The 15791-nt window shown below is 34.4% G+C and overlaps 1 protein-coding gene across 2 annotated transcripts in view; it reads right to left on the bottom strand.

The window, feature by feature from the left end:
• Positions 1-931: 931 nt before the first annotated feature.
• The window catches only part of ANXA1 (annexin A1), a 16904-nt gene continuing 2044 nt past the window's right edge, over positions 932-15791 (bottom strand). For both annotated transcript variants that reach the window (XM_042877404.1, XM_042877405.1), the window contains exons 2-13: positions 14249-14327; positions 12036-12129; positions 11174-11268; positions 9339-9452; positions 8644-8734; positions 7460-7539; positions 6505-6561; positions 5087-5180; positions 4417-4512; positions 3636-3694; positions 2693-2815; positions 932-1319 (exon numbers count right to left, since the gene is read on the bottom strand). In XM_042877404.1, coding sequence (XP_042733338.1) covers positions 1260-1319; positions 2693-2815; positions 3636-3694; positions 4417-4512; positions 5087-5180; positions 6505-6561; positions 7460-7539; positions 8644-8734; positions 9339-9452; positions 11174-11268; positions 12036-12129; positions 14249-14314 — 1029 coding nt within the window. In that variant the 5' untranslated portion in view covers positions 14315-14327 and the 3' untranslated portion in view covers positions 932-1259. The remainder of the gene's footprint in view (positions 1320-2692; positions 2816-3635; positions 3695-4416; positions 4513-5086; positions 5181-6504; positions 6562-7459; positions 7540-8643; positions 8735-9338; positions 9453-11173; positions 11269-12035; positions 12130-14248; positions 14328-15791) is intronic.

Below are 15791 nucleotides of genomic sequence, written 5' to 3'. Positions count from 1 at the left end.
GCTTGTATGTTTTTCTGTTTTAGTTGACGATTATCATGTTTATTTCCCATAAACTACCTTTGACCTTATTCTCTCTTTCATTTATCCTATGAAGACAATAAGAATTATAACTAGACTTACCTGTAGTAGTTAACTACAATTTCGGGCACACAGGTATATGTGTCTTCAAAAATAGATGGGGTAGTTAAAAAAAAAAAAATCTGTCTCTGTGGAAGGCATGTCAGAATATTCTATCCAGATCTAGTCATTCTAATATTTTTTCTAGAATAAAATTTCAACTTTTCTAAATACACATTTCTATTATCCTAAATCATTCCAACGTGAAACTGACAGAGCTTGAAATGTTTATCACAGAACAGCCAGGCTGATATCCAATTTCCCAATATCTAAATCTGCTGTTGTTCAAAAGAATATTTGGAAGCCACCCTAAAGGAAACAACCAACATCTGTATGAAATGAAGAATCAACAAGCCTAATTCCACCAGTGCACCTGGGGTCTATAATTATTTCATTAGGGGTCTACAATCTGAACAGTAACACAAAAGAGAAAAATAGAGGTAATAAGAGCAAGTTTTCTGTTTTGGAAATACTATATAAGATCATCAGAAAAAAAATGATCATGAGCTATAATTACTTTTTTTTTTTCCTCTTTTTCCAGCATACAATCTATAAGTAATATTTTTAAACAGCAAATCAAAGATAACATTTGCTCTTTCATGCTGTTAACATTTTTATCAAGTCATTTTTAGTTATTTTTTAACATCTGGCTTCCATAAATCCTGGTTGAAGGGACAGAAAAAGGTACAAATTCAGCTACACTCTGCTATTTTTACATTCTGTTTTGACTATTCAAATTATTTATTTATTTTTATTTCATGTTCATGTATGTAGACAAATTGATAGTAAATGAAGAAAAAAATGAATCTACAAGTAAATTTCACAGAGGTTAATTTTATTTTTTAAAGTTGTTTGATTTTCTTAGATGAAAACTTTATTCTTTCATGATTAATCAAGCAAATAGAAACTTAATGGCACTTGTTGACTTTAGATAAATAGTGGTAAAAGGATATATTCATGCCATACAGAATGCAGGTATTGAAAAATACATTCCAAGTTCCAGGTATTCTACATAAAAGCTGTATACTAAGAAGCATTCCGATGAAATCTCACTGTGTGAAGCCTGTATTTTATATAGACAGCTGAGGCTAATACAAACACCTTCAGCCACAGAGCTGGGGTGCATCAGGAGAATGAGATGCTTATTTGTCACTTCCACATAAAGCCACCAGGATGGTTTCATAATCCCCTTTGAGTTCATCCTATCAAAGCACAATGGAGTACAATTGTTAGGATAATGGTCTCAAGAAAAATCAATTTCAGTATATTTACTAAATATATGACGTTCACCTAAATAAATTCATCATTTTATAGCACGTATGTATAATCCACAGCATGTGCTTGAGCTGAGTACCTTCACTGAAACTGAATTATTCATATCCCAGACTGGAGTATGTGTAAACAAGACTGACAAAAAATAAAACAAACAAACAAAAAAAACATCTCACGGCATAAATGAAAAAGAGAAATACACAAGACTTAACTGTCCAGAATGTTACGCTCTCTTTCATTACATAAAGTGAAAATGCCTTCCTTGATCCAGTGATATCCAGCGTTAATTCATACTAAAATACTACACACAATGTTCATTCATACTAAATCCAGCGTTCATCTGCACTAAAACACTATGCACGTGGTGTCTATCTCAAACATACATTAATGGTCCGGTGATATTGGATTCACCAAAGAATCTCTTATTCAGCCATGAGAAATAGACAATTCACTGAAATTAGACATGCTATATTTTCTGAAGTTTGTATCTGTCATACATGTACTTAAGTATTATATACTGCAGTCATCTTAGACCTCAAGCCACTTGGACACAATCACCATTTTGGTTGAGGTGCTTCATAGAAAATTATAGATAACACACAGTCACGGTGATAGAATAAAAATGGTCTTCATCATGTAAGTGAAAAAGAAGCTGACACTAGCTAAAATCAAGATGGTATTTAGCACATATAGAGACTGTTTCTGCTTCAGTCTAGACTTCTTTCTTAGTCATCTATTAGTCTCCACAAGAGTGCTCTGCAGGTTTAGCTTTCTTTTAGTACCCCACTTGCTTCAGTTTTCTAGGAAATAAATTGAGTGGTCTGTTTCCTCTAAGAACATACTTTAATCAGTTTATCTCGTTTCAACTAAGTAATCTGGAAAGGAGGACAAATAAACAGCAACTTAGCAAGTTATTTGCAGGAGTACTCAGACATAAAAAGAGCCAGATGCATACAGCTATCTCACTGCTATCTCACAGCTGTAAGAGCAATTATCTCCACCCTCCCTTTAACATGCCTTGTCTGCCCAAGTCAGGAACATGACTTGGGCATGACGGGACACAGAGTGATCTTTCAACAATTAGTATCTAGTATAAAATAACCAAATATTATAAAACCAATTAGCTAAATATTATAGCTTTAGCAACAAAAATATTGCACCACGAAGTAAGTCAGTTCTACCAGCTTGTGGATCACTGAGAACATGAGTTAATCAGCTGTAAATTATTCAGATGACTGAAAAGCAGAATTAACAAATGTTACAGTTGTTTACCATTTTGTAGTTCACTCAAGAAAAAACGTACCATAATTGCTTGGCGAAGAGATATACCATACAGACTCTTATAATAGGCTTTGATCTCATTCAAGTCTACTTCATGGCGTGAAACCATGATTCTGATAAGCTGTTTGTGTCGTGTCCCACTTCCCTGTCGAAAATAATTAAACAAATAAACAAAAATTGATGTTATTTAAGTCACTGAAATATTTTCCTAACTCAGGTTCTTTGTGTTTATCCTTTTTTGGGAATACTAAGATCCTATTTCTCTAAAATATCTAGTCCTCTCATATTCACCCTTCTGGTTCCTCTGTGGCCAAATTTTGACTCCACCCCTGGACTTTGTTTTAGTTGCTTCCTAAAAACACACGTTTTTTCATCATGTTTGCTGAAAACCAGGGACCACCTAGATTTCATTGTAGTGTATTTTTGTGGTGAGTCGTTTTTTTTGTATTTTAATCAACTGTTATTTTAATGATTCACCCAGTTTTTCATGGACCAAAGATGATCCTTATCAAATCACAAGAGTTTCATAAATTCCTGCATAATATATTGTTTCAAAAGCTACATGTGCTTTAGTCAATTCAGGATCCAAAACTGTCAGATGTTTTCCAAAGTCTAGGCTCTTAGTGGGTTCCCTTCCTGATCTGGAATTGCTTTCCTATTTCGTTATCACCAATATTGTAGTGGTTACAAAAACATGAAAACATTCAGTTCTGTTTCTGTCACAACAGAGTATAAGATATATGCAAGAATGGCCTTCCTGAACACTCTTTGGCAAATCAACAGTTCTTTCTACAGAAGGGCACCCAAATTTTGAAGGAGTGAAGTCAAGAAGAGACAGAAATGCACTGGATTCTCTTCTGCAGTCTCTTTTATCACACAAAGATTTTAGAGAATTCCAGCTCTATTTTATATTTTTTCATTCATAAAGCATGCTATAAATAAAATAAGTACTTTCTCAAGGTTACCTTCATTGCCAAGTGGAGTTTTTCAGCAAAGAAAGCTGGCTTGCTTGTGGCACACTTCACTGTAATGAGACAGTGGGATTAATCATTTGTATTATTATTGTAGAAGGTATCAAAAGCAAAAATCTGAAAATAATTCTTAAAATATCTCAATGTTCCTGCTGGTATACACAGTTGACCTGTTTATTTTTTTCACTTGTCTTAAAAGTATGGGAGAAGTAGCAGCTCCTTTCCTGTCTCTGCCCAGAAGGCAATTCAGTCACAGGAGAAAACTCTACTTAATGTAAAGGCAGAACTGTTTAGTTTGCTGTCACAAAATTAAGAAAGATGTTGCAGTTTTTACAAAGAAAAAACATGAAAACATTCAGGTCCTCTACAACTAAGCTGTAGGTTATGACCTGATGTTTTGTAAGCCCTTCACATCTGATACTAAGCAAGATCTGATTGTTTTTATCCAAAGTATGCTTGACTGTGATGCGAAAAACAAGTTAAGGGTCTGCTTTCTGATTCCATCCCTGGTCCAAGAACAACATTAATTTAAGTGGCTCACATTATTGTTCATCAGGGTAATTCTAAGGGTCTTGATACACACCTTTAACATGAACCTTATAATAATACTTTCTTGAAGAACACCATTAAAGAAAATATGTTTTTAATAAATATATATCATTAATGTCTTGCTTCTCAATGAAGATAAACCAAAATGGTGTTCCATTAGAATGAAGTAGAAGTTAGTTTTTCATAGAGTCAGTATACATAATAGATTATCTACAGAAGTACTTACCAAGGGCAGTCAGGCAGTTTTCAATATCACCTTTCAGCTCCAAATCAAGTACTTTGTTCATGTCATGCTTGCTGTATTTAGTATACTTCTGAAAGACTAAATGAGGGAAGAATACTCAGTGAGGAGTGATGAAAATACAGTTATTCTCTCTCAGTCTTTCCTTGTTATTCTGGCTACACTGCTATGGCAGTGAACATACATGACTGGTAGTAGGTCAACTTTATCATTTTCTTCAGCTGGCACAGTGTAAAGAAAAGCAGCTGATGGAGTCAACATGAAGAATGAACTACACTAGGGTGGAGGGTATAGGGCTCATTTTCCCATTAACAGAAGAGGTGATACGGTTAATTCACTGGAGCCTGTAGAGTAAGGTGGTATCTTCACCAAGGGTGATTTGGCTTAATTTGGCAATTAAGCACGGTGTTTTTGGAACCCTGCCACACTGATTCATTGTCCTCATGGTCACTAGTTTCATGAGATTTCATAGTAATAATTATGTCAATGAAGTGGTACAGCTCTTTACTAGTGTGAAAAGAACGGCAGAGTGACCAACTGTACCATTAGGTCAGCAAGCATAACCTTCATAGCAGTCATTCTAACATCTTGGAAATTTACATATCTTTTGTTTAAAACACAGTTCCTGTGAGGAAAAAAGTTTCATATATCCTACCCCTTCGAAGATGAGGGTAGCTTCTTGAAGTAAGAACAGTAATAAATACGTTAATATCCGTCCCTTTCCTTTTCTCTCCTGCTTCATATAAGGCCTGTCACACACACAGACAAAAATTAAACTTAAAAAAAAATAATAATAATAAAATTGTAAACATCAGTAGAGTAAAACCAAATAGAAGTACTGTATTCCTGAGGCTACCAGCCAAATGGAGGTCACTTTTTGCAGTAGAAGACCCTAGTTCATAACAAGATGCATAACTCTACACAGCCTCAGGCTCTAGCTCTGTCAAGTGATACTTCATGTTTTGCTTACAGCATAGTAGTTCCAAGAGAGTATTATACAGATACAAATAATATTTTCAGACATCTTAGAACCACCATCTAGCCTTTCTGGGTACGTTCTTTCCTTGAGTGAAGATATTTTTTTATGTATCATGATATATTACAGTCTGCATGGAAATTCAGGACTAGCAGGGCTTTCCTCAGAGGAATAAAATTAGCTCTGATCGACTAGACAAATGTGAAAGAGAAGCCTATCCACTAGGTATTTCTTTTCATTCCATGACCGACTTTAAAGTAAAGTAAGAATCAAACCCAGTAAATTTCCCCACCTATTCAAACCTTTCTAGAAGTGCTAATTAAATGCCTTTACAGTGCAACAAAAAAGATTAAACAACATTCCCTGTAGGTGCTGGCAGTGCTCTGGACTTCTCTGGAAATTTTATTGAACTTTGGATCTCAGATGGAGTATTAGTTTACCAGCCTTTCATATGTAGGGCTGATGGCAAAACTACACCCCTCACATAGCAGGAATAAAAATAACAGTTCTCATTGACCTTTTTCCTACTGGATTTAAAGTAATAATAATTTAAAGCCAATCTAGATTTAAATTGTAAGTGATGCAGGAATTTATAAGTGAAGGCTCAGGACAGGCTGTAAAGTTAAAAAACGTATTAGTATAACTGTCATACTAAAAGCAGAAAAAAATAAGGGGAAAAATTGTTTACTTTAGAAATATTGAAAATGACTGAAAAATTTACAGTAGCTGATTCTTTACCTACCTAAATATACATTTTGACCCTCAATTGAAGAACCTTACTTATTTTAAACAACAAGCAAACAAAAAGATTAAGTCCATTTTCTGCTAATACTGACCTCTACCTTAAATGCTCTGTACGTTTTACACAAACTAGAAAAGGTTTTGCAACATTTCTGAAGTTGGTTATTAAAAGTTTCGTTTCATCTAGTAAATCTCATGAACTTTGGAAAATAGTGTCCCCTTAGAAAATATTGCGACATAACGTAAGTGTTTGTCATGTTTGCATTGCACAAGAAGTGAAACAGAACATCCACAGCCAGGCAGAATTTGTAATAATATCAAGGAAAGAAGCTCTGCAGTGTGAATTGTAGTCTTACCCTGGCATCATTGTCAGTGAGATCATCATTCACATAAGGATCTTCAGATCGGTCACCCTACACAAAAATAAGAAAATTCACTGTTAAAATAATTCTGTTCAGTATTTTGGAATTCTGGTCTGCCATACTCATCAACAACATAATATAGAACGGCAGACAGCTGCAGTTATGTTAGTTATTCTGTAGATAAGGTGACATTTTTGTTAATCAAACAGGGCTCACATTTCTGGGGCCATCAATAATGTGTTTCTGAAATCATACATTAGAATCCATTGATGTGAGAGTGACTTAATGTGAAGTTACAATCTTTAAAGCTGTGTTATCTTCTCTGATAACCACTGAGTAGCCTCTTCCAAGGTGATTTAAAAGGAAAACTGAAGACCTAAACCATGCACATGGAAGTATCATAAAATAATCCTACGTACATATACAAGCTTCATATAAATACACTTACCAGTGTTGGCACCAAATATTCATGTATTCTAAAAGTTATTTTTACTTCTTAGCTCCTGTGTTTCTTTTGAGCATCTATTCACAAAAAAAATCTGTCCATTTATAAGCTACCTGCAACTATCTCATGACAAGAAAAGCATTTTAACAGGTAGTAAGAAGGTTTCTCTCTCTACTTGTAAGCATTTATTCTTTTTATATTTCTAGTCAATTGACATTCTAATTTTTTTTCAAGTGCTAAATGACAGCAACCACTGAAAAATCTTAAACATAATATAATAAGTTATAATAAACAACAAAGATAAGTTTCTTTAAAATATTTCTGAGAGAAATCTTATTGTATCTTGTTGAATAATCATTTCATATGGTTTATGTTATATAATAAAAACAGTGCAAGGAAATAAATATTTCTTAAATTCTTATTTATTGCATGATTTTAACATAATCCTGACAAAATTACTGGTAATGTTGCTGAAAATATAAGTAAAATTTAAGTACAACATACCTTGGCTAGAATAACCAAAGCCTTTTGAAAGTCTCCAGATGTGTCAGAAATTATATCTTGTGTCAAATCTCTCTTCAGTACTGAAATCAAATGAAAAAAGAATTACAGTTTATTTTAAACTTTATCATTTATATTACTTTTTTTTTTCTCCATCTTCCCACTTAAGTATGCCCAATAGAACTGTAGTTTTTTGTTTCATTTTGAGAGAATAGATATTTTTGTATATTGTCTTCTAAAAGCTGGGATATGATGTGAAATTGGAGGCTAAACCCAAAATCTGTTGAAAAAGTCCTCATTAAAGCTTTAAAGGGTAGGCTCTTGCTTGTGAGATAGAGAGGAAAAATGAAAAAAAAATGTAACCCAAAACCTTGAAACTTTGAGAGAAATTTGCCCCTCATTTTTATGTTTGGATGCTTTGTTCAGCACAAAACTCTTCTGAATAAAATCGAGCTATTATTCTAGGTTTCTAACTGAAACTGTTTGATTGGAAAAATTAGCTCATAATTCCATAAAACATGAGGTAATTAAACAACATTGACAGATGACAGTAAATAATACAAGACACAATATGTTTTAGCTACCTCTCTGAACATTTTCTGCCTTCAGTTCATAGGTTGCTCCTATCTTTCAAATTATATGTGTTGTTAATTCAGACCATTTTTGTCAAGTTCAGTAAGATGATCTTGAAACTAGATTATATTTAGGGTCCCTTTCAACCCAGGCCATTCTATGATAAGACCTTAATATGTCAGACAAGGCTTAGCGATGGGAAGAGGAGTACTGGGATTTTCCTTGCGTCTTATAAAAGGCAACTAAATGCATGAACCATCCCAAGAAATACTCACAGTTCTAGCTGGAATCATAAACCATTTACTCATTTATTGAGATCTATGTAAGCCAGAATTCATCACTATTCCTTTCCCACATTTCTCTCAGTCCTACATGAAGTTTTACTTGCCTCCTAAAACGTCAGCTCCTTGTTGAGAAGTTAGGTTGCTACAGAGTTTTGAGAAGATATGCATAACCTACTCTAGATTCTTTCAGTCCAGGAATTAAGTTTACACAGATCTGTTCGTTATGAGTACTTTCATAAATAAACACCAAAGACATGAATCATTACAGAACAGGGCTTGACCATCTTTCAGTCCTGCATACCATTATACTTCCTTGTTAATCTAAATTACCTTCTTTGTAGTATCTGCTGGCTTCTCTGATTTCTCTGTTGTTTCTTGATGCCAGAATCTCAATTAAAGTATCTTCATCAGTTCCAAGCCCCTGTTAAAAATGATTGAATTTTTAAAATATATTACTTAATGCAGAAAAGTAGTAATTCAGAAAAAAATATGATGAGAATCATGGACAAGATTTAAAGAACCCACACGGAACAAGACATACAAAGGAAAAACATTCATCTCATTTAGAACTCATTTTTTGGAATCTAATATCATGCTGATATCCAACAGAACTGCTGAAGTGACCAAGCAATGTACGTAGAAGAAAAAAGTATAAAAACTATGATGAAAATGCCCCTTTCCCTTTCTTTTTTTTTTTTTTTTTTTTCTTAAGTAAGCACATATGTAGACACCATGACTTATGACTTTGTAGCACTTCATCAGCAACCAATTTCAAATTTTCAGCAGGCAAAGAGAGCTCTTGCTCACAAAGGATCAACCAATCTTTTCCAACCTTGAAATTCAGCAGAGATGGCTTTCTTGTTTCTAGTGATTGGCTGTGGATTACCAATATCAATGTATTTTACAAAACAGGGATGGAATTAATATTATACATAAGCTTATACAATATGCAGCCAATGGCACTTAAAGGATCTGAGAGTTATTTACTTCTCTTTAGTAAAACCTTCTCTCAAATTTTCCCTTACCTTCATAGAGGCCCTTAATTCTTCAGCATCAAACTGAGCTGGAGTTTTGAGAAGAGCAACAACAACATCTTCCAAGTGGCTTTTCAGCACCTTTTTCAAGTCTTCTTCCAGACTCTATAAACAATAAGGAAGAAACTCTGCGTCTTGTTTTTAACTGTTAGAATTAACTACCTTCATAGCGGCTAGTATGTTGTGTTTTAGATTTAGGAGAAAGACAATGCTGACAACACAATATTTTAGATTTTGCTAAGCAGTGTTTGCATTAAGTCAAGAATTTTTCAACTCCTCTTATTGCTCAGCCAGCAAAAAGTTTGGACATACACAAGAGTTCAAAAGGGTTCACAACCAAGGTAGCTGATCCAAATTTTTCAAAGGGATATCTTATACATCACATAAATCTTGGCATCATATTGAACAATAAAACTGGGGGGCAGTTAGTCATAGCACTGAGATTGCTGTTGGTCAGGGACTGGTTGTGTATTTGTTGGAAGTGGTGAGCAGTTGCACTTTGCATCACTTGATTTGTGTACTTTTTTAATAATACTGTTTTCCTTTTATCTTCACATTTCTGTCCTATTCAGCTAAATTTACTGCAACCCACAAGTGTGATCCATTCTCAAATTTCCTCTCCAATCCTACTGAGGGAGGAGTGAGAAAAGAACTGTGTGCTGCTTATCTTCCTGTCAGGTTATGCCACAACACGAAAAGTAGTCTGATCTGTGATAAATTTTAGTGTACATCATTATTTTAGCCATGAGAAAGAATTAAAAACCACTTGAGTTTTCTGATTTGTCATCTTAATGTTAACTAAAGAGTCATGGTTTTCCAGCAAGTATTCACGACAGCTTTCAGTCATTGCCCATCACAGTGTGCTAGAATGGCTAAGGTTGACATGGCCATCTGAATCAACTCCCTTGCTCAAACACTGACATCCAGACCAGTTTGATAAGGAACATATTCTGCTGGCTTTGGAAGATCTCCAAGGAGGTATAACAACCTATCTGGGAAACCTATTCCAGTTTGTACCCATTGTCTCTTGTCCTGTTACTGAGCACTACTGAAAAGAGCTCGTCTCTGTCTTCTTTGCATCTTACATCCAGCCATATATGGACACTCTTTTTCTGAGTATTCTCTTTGCTAGACTCCAAAGTCCCAGCTCTCCAACTTTCTCCGTATATAAGAGATGCTTCATTCTCTTAATGATCTTAGTGGCCTTACACTGGATTCCTTCCAGTATATCTAGGCCTTAGTTGTACTGCCACTTTCCAAGGAGCAAAGGTATATTAAATCCAGTCTGCAAATGCAATTTCAATTTAGATGTATAGTTCTAACTGGAGGAAATTTTGTACAGGTAAAAAGAGAAGAGCAATTAAAACCTCTTGCAGAAATGTGCAGCAATTTTCAAGCTTCCAATTATAGGGACTATTGGTTTCACTACGCAGAAGCAGAAGCTCACTATTCCCTGTACTGTTCTCATCAGCGTTGATATATTTACTCCTCTCATTCCCTCTGCAGATTGTCCCCCAAGTGTTAGTAAACATATTCATTCGCTCTGATTTTGCAGTATAAGAAATCCTTTGAAAATTTCAAAACTTAGAGATCCAGAAGTTTAAAATCTATCTTTTAATTTCAAAAGGATTGCCACTACATTCAAAGAATTATCAGTGACAATATTGTCACAGGATTACTATTGCTGCTACAGTTTTAATAAACTACAGAAGACAGTATCACTGCAATCTTTTGTGAAAAAGTGAAAAAGCTGTTTATACCATAAATGCCAGGAACGATATTGCTATTCCTCATGCACATTTAAACTCAACTTTGGTATACTATACCTTTCCTTTTGCCTGTTGATAGGCAGCTTTGATCTGCTGACGTTGAGCATTTGTTCTTTTAGTCAAGATGTCAATGATGGTGGCTTCATCCACACCTACAAATTATCAAACACTATAATGACTACTAGATTAGAGACATTATAGTGTATCAGTTAATCAAATAATAGTTGTACTATTTGTACTGTGTCACATTTTGATTGCTTGACACAGCAAAGTTTAACCAAAAGGAAAACTGTACTCATCTATTGAATTACAAGAGATGCAATGAAGAAACACGGTTGATTACCATAGAACTCACAAGCCTATGTTTTCACAATTTAATATGAAAAGTCTGAAACTGATCTGAGGGCAAAACTAAACATAAATATATAAATAAATAAATAATAGAATTAGACAGCATACTCATTTAACCTCAGGAAGCTAACTGAAAAAGGTTTCAAAGCACAGTTAAAGTGTCAAACATTAACTTCATCAATGAGAAGAATGTAACAGAAACACACACTGCATAATAAAGTAATGTGGGCATATCCACTGCCTTGAATGGATTCCACAGAAATCAAATTTAAAAAAAGACTTAATATGGTATGGTATCTTTGTTATTTTAATATTCTTCAGAATTAAATTCAGGAAATTCATGAACATTAACATAGTATTAAGACCTGAAACTGTAATTCAATGTCAGACTATCCAAGAGCAGAGATTTTTTTACCAGGTGACCTAATTAAATGTCTAGCTGAGCTTTTAAAAGTTGAGTCACCTATGCTGCTTTCCATTCCATGTGGCTCTGATATTTTATTCTGAACTATTCTCTACATTTTCTAAGTATCCTAATGTAGCTCACTTAAGTCTTTACTCCTCTTACCCTTTACAGTAATAGCTTTGTCCAAAGCAGAAACATCAGCTGAAGGATCAAAGTTTGGGTATGAATGTACTGCAGAGCCACCTTTTGAACTTTTCTACAAAACAAACAACAATTAAAAAAAAGTTAATTTAAAAGAATATTTAGGCAAAGAAACATTTCTATGTGCCTTAATTAGCCTACCTCGGGGACTTTGGAACTGCCTACCTAGGACTATAAAGGAAAAAACTGAGCTTTCTAAAGGTAGCAAAATAAATCCAATATGGTATGAGCACTGGATTTGTTGTAGAAAACCCCCTCCCCCCCCTCCCCTTTCATAACTCCCATAATAATGCAATTATATTAATTTTAAAGTCCATAAAATGACAATTAAATTCTACAGCTGCTCTCAGCAAAGCTCTACTAATTTTCTTACTCACTGTATGCAAATTGACTCTATATTATATTAAGTGATTTCTCAATTGATTCACATATCATAGTCTACAAGCACAGCTTGCATGCATGATCTTGAAGAAAAGTTCTGGCTCTCATCCTACAAGGAAGTGGAGATTTTTTTGAGGCACGAGATATAAATAACCCTTTCTTTAGAGGCATTAGGTATTGGCTGACTATGGTGAATCCATACCTAGATGCTAGACACTCCCTAGATAATGCCTAAGGGACTCTGGAAATAACTAGGGATGATAAATTCCACTATATGACCAATTTCATGACCAATTTCATGGCTTGCCCCAACATTAATAGACACATTGCTAGTAGGGCATGTAAACTCAATAACGCTATCTAAACAATTGTATTCATTACTTTGTGCAAAAAATATATAATGTCCTGAAATCCTTGGGTGAAATATGAAATAAATTTCTCTTTTATACAAAATCTGTAGTGATTTTTTACAACAAAAGTGAAGTTCAGCTAAACGTTTTTTTTAGAATCAGCTGCAACATTTTATCTTATCTTCAAGAACTTTTTTTTTTTTTTTTTTTTTTTTTTTTTTTTTTAAGAAGTCCTATGCAAGTTCAGGACTTGGCAAGCCTTAGGGATACACACTTTACGTACATGGCACTTTACATACAGAGTGCTGATTTTTTGTACACCTGAAATGACTGAGTTAAATGTTCAAAACAGAAATTTTATTAGATTAAATTTATTCTATGACTGCATACTTAGTAGCAATGTGCATCATAATGAAAAAAGTAAAAATAAAAATCAATATGACTTGCATGGAAAGCCAAGAGAAATGAATACAGTGCATATTTCCCAAACAGGCTAGGTTAGTTTTTCTATATTGATATCCATGACAAATATATCAACTACCCAGGCAAAAATCTTCTGTAATCTCCAGTATGGGGATGACTCAGGACTCTGTGAGAGCATGCATTAAACAATGGTAGAGGCAAAATTTTGTGTACAAAATACAGTCCAGGTAAAATCAGAAAAATCAGAAATTGGGAAATCCGTGAAGATCTATATCACAAAACATTATTTACTGAAAATCACTTCCGCATTCTATTTTTTTCAAGATGAAAATTGCTTTAAAGTTTGCCTGTGGCTTCATGGCATGCCACATTGCTGACACTCATTTGGGTGATGGCAGGCTGGAGAGCAGTGGAAAGGGATTTGAGAAATACTCTCCACATCCTCCTACTGCAATAGTTCTCCTTTACTCATCACCATAAGTATTCCTTCTCATCAGGATCAGGACTGATCATCTGAGATGTTTAACCACATACAGTGATCTCTCCCACCCACATGGCAGTGAGACATGTAGTAATGTTTTTGCTTCCTCCTTTACGTTCCACAGCTCCAAGAACTGGCATCCTGTATTTCAGTCCAAGCATACATATCTTTCCCATGTATGTCATCAGAACAGGCTGTTACACGTTCACATGCTATACAGTAGATTACTGCTTTAAGGAGGATAACTTGAATGAATCAATGACTGGCCACTAGAAATGACAGTTCCATTACAGTATCTAGTTCCACTTTTAAATTGATTTGTACAAATAAAGGCATTTTTTTAAATCTGATAGCAGATTTATTAAATTATTAAATTATATTAGATTATAGGATGCAAACAAATTGGCTTCCAGTTCTAAACAGATGGAATTTTGCCATTGCTTTTCCTTCCTTTATGCTTATGGAAGATGGCCAGTTTCATATGGCTTTAAGACACTTCTAAAAGCACAAGTAAATAAGTATATGGTGATAACACTCACAATACATTCCTGCTCCTGGTTATCCATGAACCATGCCTGCTTCAGAAATTCTGATACCATAGCCATGTTGATAGAGTCTCTGAGGAGAAGAGATGCATCAAATTACAAAAATTACAAAACATTTTTCATCATTTTCATCACCAGTGGAAATCAAGATTTGCCATTCATAAGAACTTTTCTCTTAAACTGTGGCATGCAGGGTTTTGTTTCCCAAGTAGTAACGGGCTATTGGAAGCTGATAACTTTTGCTTACACTTAGCAGGTTGACACTGTGTTTGGCAACTGACTGGTCAATTGAACACACTTATGATACTTCCAGAAATTTTGAACTAAAAATAGAAAAGTAATTTATGTTATAGCGATATCTAAGCACTGATTTTCAAAGGAATGTTGCCAAAAGCAAACTAAACCTCTGTCTTTCCCCACTTTTTAATGTATTAAAATGTTCTTTTATTTTTCTAACTTTTTGAATCTGTTAAAATTCAGTGTTAAACAACTATTTCTGTTTATTGACGTTGGAGGCCTTGTATGTTGTATTAAGGTAAAATATATTCTCTTGTTAAGTATTCTCTCATGTACTTTCTTAAAACATCTCCTTCTTAAGAAAGATAAGTAGAAATAATCTCACATACACTATCACATACACTGTTCCTGATTTCTAATGGACTGCCTTCAATTTTTACAGAATAGATTGTTAATCCTTTAAAAAGGAAAAAAAAAAAAAAAATTTCACCACTCAAAAATGAGTCCAGAATTCCATGGCAATATGACTTGACACTGACCAATGAAAAGTATTGAATACAATGACCTCATTGTGAAGAATATTCTCTATTCTAGGAAAATCAGTGATGAAACACTTTAAATATAATGAAAGTCTTAAGGCACAGATAACATAGAATGTATACAAAATTATGAAGAAAAAAAAAAAGGATGTTTACACTGCAAACACATGTGTGTTATGTATGTCCTGTGATCAACATAAAGGTGATTGAGTCACTTAAAGCAACAAATTCCTAGGACCATGAAATGTGGCTGTAACCTAGTTGTCTCTTTTCCTTACTGCAAAACCGCAAAATTTACTTCCAAACTCAGCTGCCAACATGCAGCTAGTCACAGTTTCCCTCCAGCTCAGCTCCACCCTTTTCTCCTTTTCCCAAGATAGGATCAGCCTATATTTCCTCTTCCCCAGAAAACTCACGATTTTGTGCCCTTACCTCCACCTTGAGGGACTAAATTCATCTCTGCCTATGCTGCTCAAAAACAAGAAGCTGGCTCTGAATCTATATTTATGTTACCTAAAGCAGGTGTCATTCGGGCAAGTGATTGGAATACAGTGTGAGTTGTGAAGAACAACTTTTATGAATGTCACTTCTGAAAGATCAGAAAAGCATTCTTATGAAATTCTTCAAAACTTTTTATCAAGATTGTGGAGAATCCTTTATTACCATTGTATTGACAGCACAAGTAGATGGTCAGATGAAGTACTGTAGTGTCTCATCACAGAATCACAGAATCACAGAATCACAGAATCACAGAATCACAG

Source organism: Lagopus leucura, unplaced genomic scaffold (assembly GCF_019238085.1).
Source record: "Lagopus leucura isolate 7727_CA_CO unplaced genomic scaffold, USGS_WTPT01 Super-Scaffold_100018, whole genome shotgun sequence".
NCBI lineage: Eukaryota > Metazoa > Chordata > Aves > Galliformes > Phasianidae > Lagopus > Lagopus leucura.
The sequence above is the reverse complement of the archived record's forward strand: the minus strand, read 5'-3'. Positions and strand labels throughout refer to the sequence as shown.